Consider the following 11,557-nt stretch of genomic DNA (forward strand, 5'->3'; position numbering starts at 1 on the left):
TTTGAGGTCAATTCAAAGTGAATATAAAAAAAATATCACATTAGAGTCGCTTAAGACGAACCATATTACCTTTTCTCTAATATTTTAAAAAATAATAATCCATTTCATTTCAAGTTCCCATTAATTGCTAAAGATTAGTTCCCATTAATTGGGATCATTATGTTAATAATAATGATTTTTTTAGATTATAAAAATGATCCGCTGGCTTATTTTAGCAAGTGGGCACGTTGCATTTCTCACCGCACCGACCTAGCCATCTGATCCGAAGCCGCAGCCTCTTCCCCGTCCGTCCGATCGGGTTTTTAACGGCCCGGATGAGTCCGCACGAAAAGCTGATGTATATGGATAATCTCCAGGTGGACCGGACAACCGGCTTCTTTCGGTCGGCCTACTTCTCGCCTTGTTCATCGCGCTGCGTATATTTATAGAGCAAGCAACGGAGGCTTCGGTAGTAGTGCCGCAGTTCTCTTTCCTCCGCCGCTTACCGTCGCCAGATGTTCCTCTTCCTCGCTGCTTTGGTCGGCGGTCGGAATGGTCGATCGGGGGGTTTTTGGTCGAGCCTCGTATGGTATTCTTCGATATATATAACTTTTTTTTTTTGTTCTTTTCTGGCTTTTGCAACTTCGATCTTCTTGTTCTTCGTCGTCTCTTTCGCTACCGATCGGATCTGGTGTCGCGTGATTTGAGATGGTGGTTAGAGGAAGATCTAGCTTGTAGGGTGGAATCCGCGAGCGAAGAGATCCAGCGGGGGAGTTGATCGGCTGGGCGATGGAGAACTTTGAAGTATTCGAGAGAAATTTCTGATCGCCTCGTCTGGAATCCACTATTGTTTTTTTCTGCTGCTCTTCGCTTCCTTTTCCTCGAACCTCGTCGTCTCTCTCGTTACTTATTTAAGTCGGTTGGCGACCAGTTGCGGATGGTCACTTCGTTGTGCTACGGCTGCGGCGACTGGATACACCACCGTTTCTGGTTAGCCGATGGACTAAACAGCCGGTATCGTCATTTTGTACAAGAAAATAGCAATAGTTGAATTGTGAACATATAAGTTCTTTGATTGGGAGACTAAAAGTGTGCTAATGTGTCTGTATATAGAAATTTGATTTGAATACTGCTTTAGTCGGAACAATCTTTTTGTAGATATGATGTGTACTAAAATTTGGTGGATGACTGAGTTTTCTGTACATTTTTGTAGTGAACAGATTACCACCTAATATGCGGAAAGAATCCAGCTTGAAGTGGGATATGACAAATTTTGTATTGGAAGTCTTGTCGTAGATGTTCAGTAAGAATAATTCAGGCTTTTCCGGCTTCCACTTCCATCTTCTCTTGCTATTCTTCCTGATATTGAAGGATCGACCCTGAGTTATTTGCAATCAAGAAGAGGTTGAATCCTGTTGTCGAAGTTTATCGTTTTCTGTTTTTCATCAGCATCAGTTGAATAGCAATGGTGCTGGATCTTAACTTGGCATCCTCCAGTGAATCGGCAGCGTTTCAAGATAAGACTGACCCAGAAGGTTTTGTAGATGGGGAGATGGATGATTCTGGGACGACTAATTCATCCGTTCTTAATGCTACGGTTTTTGCGGACGTAACTGAAGAGGATTCTTGCTCAACCCGACCTACAGCTGCCTTCAGATTTGGTATCTTGAAGAGCTCCATTTCTGTAGAAGATGAAAATGAAGTTGAAGTGGAGCATGCGGAGGATGGGAATGATGCCCAGAAACAACTTGGATTGATCACCAAGCAACTCCTTCCTCCAGTGACTGTGGTTTTGGATGTTTGTCAAGTTCCTGTAACAACATCGTCTTCATCATCATCTAAGCTGCCTTTGATGGATCTCACCTTTTGCCAAGCTGATTCACCATCAAAATCAAGACTTCCATATCACCAACACCTGCTCCATCAGCCACAGCAACAGCCAAAGAAGAGTCGCCGGGGGCCAAGATCCCGGAGTTCTCAGTACCGAGGAGTTACATTCTATCGCAGGACAGGGAGATGGGAATCTCATATCTGGTTAGCACCTTGGCCTTCGTCAATCTTATTTATTCTTCCATGATTTTTGCAAATGACTTCAGTTGCCTCTTTGGTTAGGGACTGCGGGAAGCAAGTGTACTTGGGTAAGCAGTTACCTCCTAGATTAAACATTAGCTTACTCATAGGTATATCATAAATGAAAAATTCTGATTTTTGCATGTTTCAATTTTTGGACACTATTAGGAGGCTTTGACACTGCTCATGCTGCTGCAAGGTGAGATTAATGTTATTGCTTTCTTTTTTTACGTGCTTATCTAGGCAGGAATGTTCAGAATCTACATCTATTTCCAGGGCATATGATCGAGCTGCAATTAAGTTTCGGGGAGTTGACGCTGATATCAATTTCAATCTGAGTGACTATGAAGAAGATCTGAATCAGGTACTATTGTGCAAAAGAAACCAAACATTTTCTTCATTGTATTTGTCAACCGCTTACTTTTGCCCTTTGTTGTGGTTTTGTTTTGATTTTTTAGATGAAGAATCTGTCAAAGGAAGAATTTGTTCATATACTTCGTCGTCAGAGCACTGGATTCTCAAGGGGAAGTTCAAAATATAGAGGAGTCACCCTGCACAAGTGTGGTCGTTGGGAAGCCCGCATGGGGCAGTTCCTTGGCAAGAAGTAAGAAAATTCTGTTTTTAAATCCTTCTCCCACGAGTTGTTTAAGAAGATAAGGATGAGTTCTTGTTCATGTATGCTACTTTGTAGATCTGAATTTATGCCTCTTGATGCTTACAACCGTTAGGTATGTCTGCATACAGTGGTACACATTGCATGTTTAGTGAAATTGGAATGACTTGTGATATTTGGGTTTCCATGGTCATTCGGTATACGCATAGATCCATAAAATGAACCATTCTTTACTAACGAGTAACGAGAATGCTATGCATGATGTGCAGGTACATATATCTTGGGCTATTTGACAGTGAGATAGAAGCTGCTAGGTCTTTCCTTATTATGATTTTTCTCAATTGTTTATTTTGACTTTATTTCTTATATTTCAGTTCACACACCTATCTGTTCTCTCTGTTGTTCTCTTCATTAGGGCTTATGACAAGGCAGCCATAAAATATAATGGAAGAGAGGCAGTTACCAATTTTGATCCAAGTACCTATGAAGAAGAAATATTTTCCAAGTGTGATAATGAGGGTATTCTTTGCAAATTAAAATCCATTTAAGTGCTTCACCAGATAAATAGCATGATTCTTTGATAGAAGATTTCCAATTTATATGATCTAGAATTTTCTGAATTTCTTGCAGGGCCTGATATTGATCTAAATTTGAGAATATGTCAACCATCTGTCCCCACTCCCAAGGACAACCAATGTTCACTCAGTAGCCAGTTGAAAGGATTCGACATTAGCAAGGCAAGGGTAATCAGTTTGCAGATTAAGATACCTTGGCATTCCTTCTCTCAAATGCATTTTACTACATCCTGTTCTTTTCTCCCTATAAGTTCCCTAATAAACTTTGATTTGTCCATAGCAATCTGAGAGACTGAGACCACTATTTGATAGATTTCAATGCTAAGAGCACACTCAACTAATTTTTGTTTAGTTTTCCTGAAGAAATGATTTTGGACTTGGAAATCATGCAACAAAATATGCACAAGAATGTTATTTTTCTTTTTTTTTTTCTGCGACTGATCGGTTCTCAATTTTATGGTAAAATCTTACTCTTATATTTTCTTTTTTCATCATCTCTCAACAATATCTGCTAGAGTTTCCAATACTAGCCTCTTGTATTTTCTCATCATTGTACTGCACTTCTTTACTCCAACACGATGTTTCTTCTACCATAATTAATTTCTTTGTAGCATTGACTTATTGGTTTTTGAGCATGAATTACCACTAACGTGAAGTTTGTCTAGCTATGAAGCTTTATCTAAATACACTTGCAACTGAATGGTGATGATAGGATGGATATGTTCTCAATCTCTAGCGCCCATTGTCTTATGAGTCAGGGAATAGCTTTGGAGCTATTTCACATGAATCCTTTATGTGACACATTAATTGTATTCTGAAAAGGCTATGGTTACACCCAACTCTAGTGATTGCACCTCATTTAATTTAACTGGAAAATAGGAAACACAATAGATAATCGGATGATTATGTTCTAATCTCAAACCTTCATCGTTTGAACTGTGAACCAAACATTACCTTTCTGAAATGGGTCGAGTAATACTTTTACTTGGTCCTTACATTAATTGGATGGATCAAATTAGCCTACACTGTTCTATAGTCAATAACAAGTTTAATATTGAAACTTTATGTGAGACAGTTCTCCATTCTGTCAAATATCATGTTTAATAGGAGTTCGGAGTTCTGATTTCATTTTCCCACTATTGCAGGTGAGAGAGAATGACAAGAGACCTGCTATTGGTTTCCAAACTCTACCGATGTTGAGTTGGCCGACAAATGTGCCTTCTCCATTTCCAATGTTCTCTTCTGCAGCATCATCAGGATTCCCTACTAACAAGGTGACAGCTGCCCTTCCTCCGCTGCAAACTCCAGCCTCGGCAACCAACCATCTCCATTTCTCCCATGGTGCCGCACCAAAGTACTATTTTGGAAACCCATCTCATTAGTGTCCAACGAGGAGCAGATTTGTTTGTCTGAAATCAAAGCAAGGAATGCTTACCCACACAAGTGTCAGCAGAGTGAGAGGTCGCACTTGTTCGCAAAAAAAATATTATTTGGTGGTGTTTGGTCCTCTTATATCACTGTCTTATGCAATGTTGCGCCTGTATTATATATTTGACATCTCTCAGAATATATGCGTTCAAGAGCCTTTAATATTGATTGACCATTGCTTTCGGTCATAAACAAAAGTAATTGTTATTTGTCAATTCTTTCACCGAAAATTGTGAGATCGCTTCTGCTTGTGCCTAGACTTTGTTTTTCAACCATCACATTAATGCAGGCCACTGAAAAGGTACTATTATCAAACACAATTAAGTTATGCTAAACTGGTCATACTTGTTGAAAGAAGAGAGATTTTAACTTCTACTATGTGATGCAGGTATAAGCTGGGAATTCATTCGAGAAGTTCTTCAGTTTGGCCCAGACAACAGGTAAGTTTAAAAATCCACGGAAAAACTTTATCAAGATTCTTTTTGTTGCTCCAATCATGGGAACCATTTAACCGGGACTTAAACAGGTCAAGTTTAGATATTGAAACCTTGTGCATTTGTAGGTATATATAGGGATACTTACCCACCATTAAAATATATAATAAATATTAAAATTATAGTAATCATGTAATAATAATTCTACTATTATAATGTATAAATAGTAACTTTATCTCTTATAATACAATCTTATTAATTTTGTTATAATATTAGCAATTCAAAAAATAAAAGTAAAGCCATTTGTATTTTTTTATAACATTTGTATTTTTTTATAAATAGTCGTGCAGTTGTTGTCAGGTATCTATTTATTTAGGTACTTAAATTATCTATTCATTTATTATGTGGTAGGTATGAATATTTATTTACTTAATGAAACTGGTATTAATTAAATGGGCATAAGTAGAAGTACTGGAGCCGTGAGTAACTCTTAATCAACATAAAAGACGTGGTAGCCCCAGCAACTTTTAAAAATTTTTTTTCTTAACGCAAAAGTCCAAAGTCTTTGGACCACCCCAAGAATCTATTTCTTTTTTCTATTGATGCACTTATTCTATCTTTTGATCAGGGGAGTACGTCACTGCTTATGCATGCCATCACATTGTTTATCATATATTACCTTCTTGGTTCATGTGGTTTTGGCTCTTATTTTAATTTTAATCAATCCCCAGACCGGAAATTGGTCTAATCTAGTCAAACAATTATTTATTTGTTTGGTTTGTTCTTATTTCGAATGTCTTGAACATAAAGATTAGTTATAGCAAATTGCTTTTGTAAAGGTTTTGTTGTTAGCGATAACAGTCGGCCATCATTCTAGGTTTGAACATCCAAGCTAGACTTTACATTGATCTATTTTGTTTTGTTTTATAACTTTGTTTTTTAAACCAGTTATCATGAGATTATTTAGTGCAAATTCTGTATTTTTGTCATTAATTTTCAATTATTATGACTTTAATAGAAGGATAATGATATTGTCCGAAAATTGTGGAGATGGAAAGTTGGGATGTCGCTACTGCGTTGACTATATGTGAACCTTGCTCCGCTCTGCAATACAAGAAATATTACTGCCGGGTCAGGGAAGGGGTCTCGACGTGGGCTCTCTGATGCTCAAGTCAGTCACCGACAAGAAGAAGAAGACGGAATAACAGTAAATAAAAAATAATGCGTACCTTCGTTGGTGTACGGATCCTCCTTTATATAATGTCTTGGTGGGTGACGTAAGCGCTTTTCGAGGCATGGGCACGTTCTCCTATTGGTCATGGACACGTTGGTCTTGGATATGTGATCATAGACACGTTCTCCCGTTGATCGCGGACACGTTCTCCAATTGATCCTAAACACGTGGTCATTGGCACGTTCTCTAATTGGTTGTGGGCACATCCTCCGATTTATCGTCGTACGATTCCCTTGTTAGCCATGCTCCATGTTGGCGACACTATCTTCCAAAAGAATATCCCGAGCTAGGTCAGCGATCTTGCTGATCGACCGAGCGGGGTAGTCGCTCGGCTGGGGACTCCTTCGTTCGGTCGACCCTGGTTGTTCTCCTTTGCAGTGATTGGATATAGTAGACGGTCATCTCCCGATCATACAAGCACTTCGGTCTTCTTGGCGTTCTGCCGTTCCATATTAAGCGTTACTGAGCTAGACGAGCGGTCAGCTTGGACAGACCTGTTGCCGATCGGACATTAGCTAGCCCGACTAGCCATTGCAGTCGACCTTCACTCGGCCTCTAGACAGGCCTGTTGCCGATCGGACATTAGCTAGCCCGACCAACCATTGTAGTCGACTTTCGCTCGGTCTCCGTAGACGAGCCCGATGACATCTTGACATTACCACCTTGACTTTGACCTTCACCTGAGCACTTGACCCATATCGGGCGGGCCCTCTCCATCACCACATCAGATAATATTAGTGTAGTTACTTGAATGATGATCTCTGACAGCAAATCTTCAGAATTCTCATTCATCTTCATATTGACAATGATGGAATCAATACTAGTTTCCTATTTATTTTTTAGTTAAGGTTATTTGCTTGTCCTCTTTACTTGTTCTTGTTCCATTCAACTGTTGTTGGTTCAATCAGCCTGCCTTGTTTCTAAAGCACGCTCCTCTTCTTCTGCTGCTCTACAACCCTCTCCAGTCTTTCATTTTTCTCTCTTTTCTTCTTCCTCCACTCAATAGCATTTGGATCTCTTCTTTATTTATCAATTCCAAAACCTCAACGAAAAGACAGCTCTATCTATCCAATTTTGAGCACACGCGACACTTTTTTAAGTGCGTGGGATAGAGACATACCAGTTTAATATTATATTTATTGTTTTATGCTGCCGATATTATCTTGGATTATTTTATTAAATTTATTTATTTATACTTTATTAATAATTATTAGATAAAACTTAAGTTGAACAAGCTTTTCTTACTAAAGGAGTTTGGTTGAACTTTTACCAAGTTGAATATTATTTTTGATTTAATCTTAATGAATCCTCCTTAAATCCTCCTTGTTCACAATATAATAAGATGTATCTTTTTAATACATCTTCGTTGTTAATTTATTGGAAATGCAAAGGGTTCTCACTATTCACTATGGCTGACAGAAACTCCAACGCCAATTGTGTGAGTCTTTTTTGCCGTTGTTTATATATTCAATTATTTGTAGGACCGTTGGGTCGACTAGAAGGGTTGGTAAATAATCTGTCAATTAAAAATAAACAATCCTTCCTCGAACGATTAAGCAAACACTTGTAAAATGAATTAAGCAGATAAATAAAAGCATAAAAGAAAAGACGAGGCACCAGATGTTTACTTGGTTACAACCGATGTGGTTGTTAATCCAAGGAAGATTAAGCTCAAAAACTCCTTTAGGCGGAGAAGCCTCTTACAGCGTTTAGGCACAGAAAACAGAAGCTTAACTACAACTAAAGCATACAAGTGCTTGGAAATAGAATGATCGTGATTGTTGAAAAGCTTCTAGACCAAGGCTATATTTATAGCCTTGGCCGGGGCGCCTGGAAGGGTTCCGGGCGCCCTGGGGGGATAAAATTTATCCCCCAACGGTTGGATCGAGTCAAAGCTTGATCCTGTGAAAAAATCTCTTCCGGGCGCCCCGGAGCCAAAAGTCAACCCAGTTGACTTTTGGTCCGTGCTCTCTTCTCCGGTTCAGCTCGCCTCTGGTCCGGATCTTTCTGCTCCGGCTCCGCTTGCTTGGGTAATCTCTGACATCCGGAATAGGGCTCACCCGAACCCATCTTCCGGTCTTCTCGAGCGTGCTTCCTTCCGGCTTCTCGTCCCTCGGAATTACCGCGTGTCCCTTCTCGTCCACCAGCGTACTCATCCGCATACTTCGTCCCTCAGTCGCACCCCATGCCGACCTTCGCGCTAGTTGCGTCTCTTGCTCCCCGAGCAATCTTCCGCTCCGGCTTTCGTATCTCGGAACCACCGCGCGCACTTCCTTCTCGTCCGCCGGTGTACTCTTCCGCAGCACCTCGTCCCTCGGACGCACAGCGTGCCGTCCTTCTCGCTAGCTGCGTCTTCCGCTCGAGTACCTGTGCTCCTAAGCTCCTGCACACTTAGACACAAGGTTAGAAACAACGCAGGACCTAACTTAACTTGTTGATCACACCAAAACAACCTTGGGGTTCCAACAATCTCCCCCTTTTTGGTGTGATCAACTCAAGTTAAGCTAGGGTCAAAAATAGATATGAAATTAAACAATTTATTGCAATAATGTGCAACAAGATAGAAAAAATTAAATTTCGAAAATTTTTAATTTTCAATTTGTACCTCCCCCAGACTTATACTTTCCTTCTCCCCCTTTGATCACAATAAAATGGGGTTTAAAATTCTAAGGGTTTAAAGACTTAGAAAATTTTGAAAAATTATCTGTAAAAATATTTCTAAGTCAACAATAGTTTTTTGAAAAGTTTTTTTTTAAAAAAAAAACTTTCTAAGCCCAAAAAGACTTTTATGCAAGAAAATTTAAACATTAAAAAAAATTTCTATGCATTTATTTATTTATTTAGTTCTTAATTCTATTTATCAGAAAGTTTTAAATTTCTATTTTAACTTATCATAATTTCTTAAATCAATCTTTTTCAGATTTAAAACCGCAAGTATTAAACATGTAAAAATTTGTATCATGTTAATTTCTATTTTTTGAATTTTTACTTCACAAAAATATTTGAATAACATAAATTTTAACTTGATAAAATTTTTTGACAATATAAGAAGTTCTTTCGGAAATGTGCAAAATCCTTTCGAAAGACTATTTTGTGATTTGCAAGAATTTCACGACAAAAATTCTAACTTGCAAAAATCTTTTAACAGTCGATCTCTTAATCCGAAAAATTCTTTCGATAACATATTTGGAAATAAATCTTTTGATAAAGTACTTAATTCGCAAGAATCTAGTTTGCAAGATTTGTTATACAAAAGTTTTTCTGAACCGAAAATCTCTTTTGATGAATCAATTTCTAATTCGAAAAAATCTTTAGGCAGCTTTTCGACTGGTTTAACCAATTGATTAGAAGATGGAGACCATACCTGACTTACCTTTTTGGCCGTTGGTTCTCCCCCTGTTGAATTAATTTCTTCCGAAGATTCTCCCCCTTCATCGATCTCAGGATGTACTTCTGATGTCGGCTCGATGTCTATTGAGGAGACGACTTCAACCGGTTCTTCGTAGAGCATTAAGAACTTTTCCCAAAGTTCTTTCGCGCTTTTGTACTCTCCGACTCTGTCGAAATCTTTAGTTGGTATTGCGCTTAGAATGTGAAACTCTGCCCGAGCATTTGCCATGGACTCTTCACGTTGCTTCTCGTTCTAGAGGCGTATGCCGATTTTCTCTCCGTTCGTGTCTTTCGGTGCTTCATAACCTGTTTTCATTATTAGAGAAATACCAATATCAGAGTTAAGAAATACCTTCATTTGTTGCTTCCATGAAGAAAGCTCCCCCTCGAATGCTGGTGGGTAGTCGCTAGCTCCGGCCATTGTTGCTTCAGACGGCGGTTAGTCCTTCTGAGGCGTCTCGGCTCTGATACTACTTGTAGGACCGTTGGGCCGGCTAGAAGGGTTGGTAAATAACCTGTCAATTAAAAACAAACAACCCTTCCTCGAACGATTAAGCTAACACTTGTAAAATGAATTAAGCAGATAAATAAAAGCATAAAAGAAAAGACTAGGCACTAGATGTTTACTTGGTTACAACCGATGTGGTTGTTAATCCAAGGAAGATTAAGCTCAAAAACTCCTTCAGGCGGAGAAGCCTCTTACAGCGTTTAGGCACAGAAAACAGAAGCTTAACTACAACTAAAGCATACAAGTGCTTGGAAATAGAATGATCGTGATTGTTGAAAAGCTTCTGGACCAAGGCTATATTTATAGCCTTGGTCGGGGCGCTTGGAAGGGTTCCGGGCGCCCTGGGGGGATAAAATTTATCCCCCAACGGTTGGATCGAGTCAAAGCTCGATCCTGTGAAAAAGTCACTTCCAGGCGCCCCGGACAGTTCCGGGCGCCCCGGACAGCTCTGGGCGCCCCCGAGCCAAAAGTCAACCCAGTTGACTTTTGGTCCGTGCTCTCTTCTCCGGTTCAGCTCGCCTCTGGTCCGGGTCTTTCTGCTCCGGCTCCGCTTGCTTGGGTAATCTCTGACATCCGGAATAGGGCTCACCCGAACCCATCTTCCGGTCTTCTTGAGCGTGCTTCCTTCCGGCTTCTCGTCCCTCGGAATTACCGCGTGTCCCTTCTCGTCCACCAGCGTACTCATCCGCAGACTTCGTCCCTCGGTCGCACCCCGTGCCGACCTTCGCGCTAGCTGCGTCTCTTGCTCGCCGAGCAATCTTCCGCTCCGGCTTTCGTATCTCGGAACCACCGCACGCACTTCCTTCTCGTCCGCCGGTGTACTCTTCCGCAGCACCTCGTCCCTCGGACGCACAGCGTGCCGTCCTTCTCGCTAGCTGCGTCTTCCGCTCGAGTACCTGTGCTCCTAAGCTCCTGCACACTTAGACACAATGTTAGAAACAACGCAGGACCTAACTTAACTTGTTGATCACACCAAAACAACCTTGGGGTTCCAACATTATCTTTTCTCGTTAGTTCTTTATAAATTTATTGAATAATAATTTTTTATCGTCTGATAGAATGAGATTTTCCATAAAAGTTTGTATCGTATCATGCTTCGATTAATTAAGTTGTTTTAGTATTTGTGTTATTGTTTTTATTTTAATGCAAATACTGTCTATCTTATGTTACTTGATAGTATTGACTTAATTAATTTACTAGTTCGTTATACTCTGTTTTTTTTTTCATGAGTTGCTATCACTATTAATATTAATTATACGCTTGGCGAGAAGTCCAGCTAGGTCGACAGGTTGACCGGATAGCTGGCGAGAAGTTCAAGCGGGTCGA

The 11,557-nt window shown here is 39.9% G+C and overlaps 1 protein-coding gene across 3 annotated transcripts; it reads left to right on the forward strand.

Moving 5' to 3' along the window:
* The first annotated feature begins 430 nt into the window (after positions 1-430).
* Positions 431-4,866, forward strand: LOC122045019 (AP2-like ethylene-responsive transcription factor TOE3). 3 transcript variants are annotated; one of them, XM_042605063.1, is made up of 10 exons: positions 431-568; positions 1,193-2,013; positions 2,092-2,117; positions 2,218-2,248; positions 2,326-2,413; positions 2,508-2,653; positions 2,932-2,976; positions 3,078-3,181; positions 3,293-3,405; positions 4,383-4,866. In XM_042605063.1, the coding sequence occupies exons 2-10, from the start codon at positions 1,445-1,447 to the stop codon at positions 4,617-4,619; spliced, it is 1,359 nt and encodes a 452-aa protein (XP_042460997.1). In that variant the 5' UTR covers positions 431-568; positions 1,193-1,444; the 3' UTR covers positions 4,620-4,866. The 3 variants fall into 3 exon arrangements, with proteins under 3 accessions (XP_042460997.1, XP_042460999.1, XP_042460998.1); XM_042605065.1 differs by having other exon boundaries at positions 3,293-3,399; XM_042605064.1 differs by lacking the exon at positions 431-568 and adding an exon at positions 652-993.
* The last annotated feature ends 6,691 nt before the right edge of the window (positions 4,867-11,557 follow it).

The sequence above is a fragment of the Zingiber officinale genome, chromosome 2B (genome assembly GCF_018446385.1).
Source record: "Zingiber officinale cultivar Zhangliang chromosome 2B, Zo_v1.1, whole genome shotgun sequence".
Classification (NCBI taxonomy): domain Eukaryota; kingdom Viridiplantae; phylum Streptophyta; class Magnoliopsida; order Zingiberales; family Zingiberaceae; genus Zingiber; species Zingiber officinale.

What these genes read in the sequence shown, in the direction of transcription:
- LOC122045019 (XM_042605063.1), top strand. Translation starts at nt 1,445, where the DNA reads ATGGTGCTGGATCTTAACTTGGCATCCTCCAGTGAATCGGCAGCGTTT. An exon ending in GGGCAGTTCCTTGGCAAGAA is followed by an intron (nt 2,654 to 2,931) that starts GTAAGAAAATTC and finishes CATGATGTGCAG; the next exon opens with GTACATATATCTTGGGCTAT. An exon ending in TTCCAAGTGTGATAATGAGG is followed by an intron (nt 3,182 to 3,292) that starts GTATTCTTTGCA and finishes AATTTCTTGCAG; the next exon opens with GGCCTGATATTGATCTAAAT.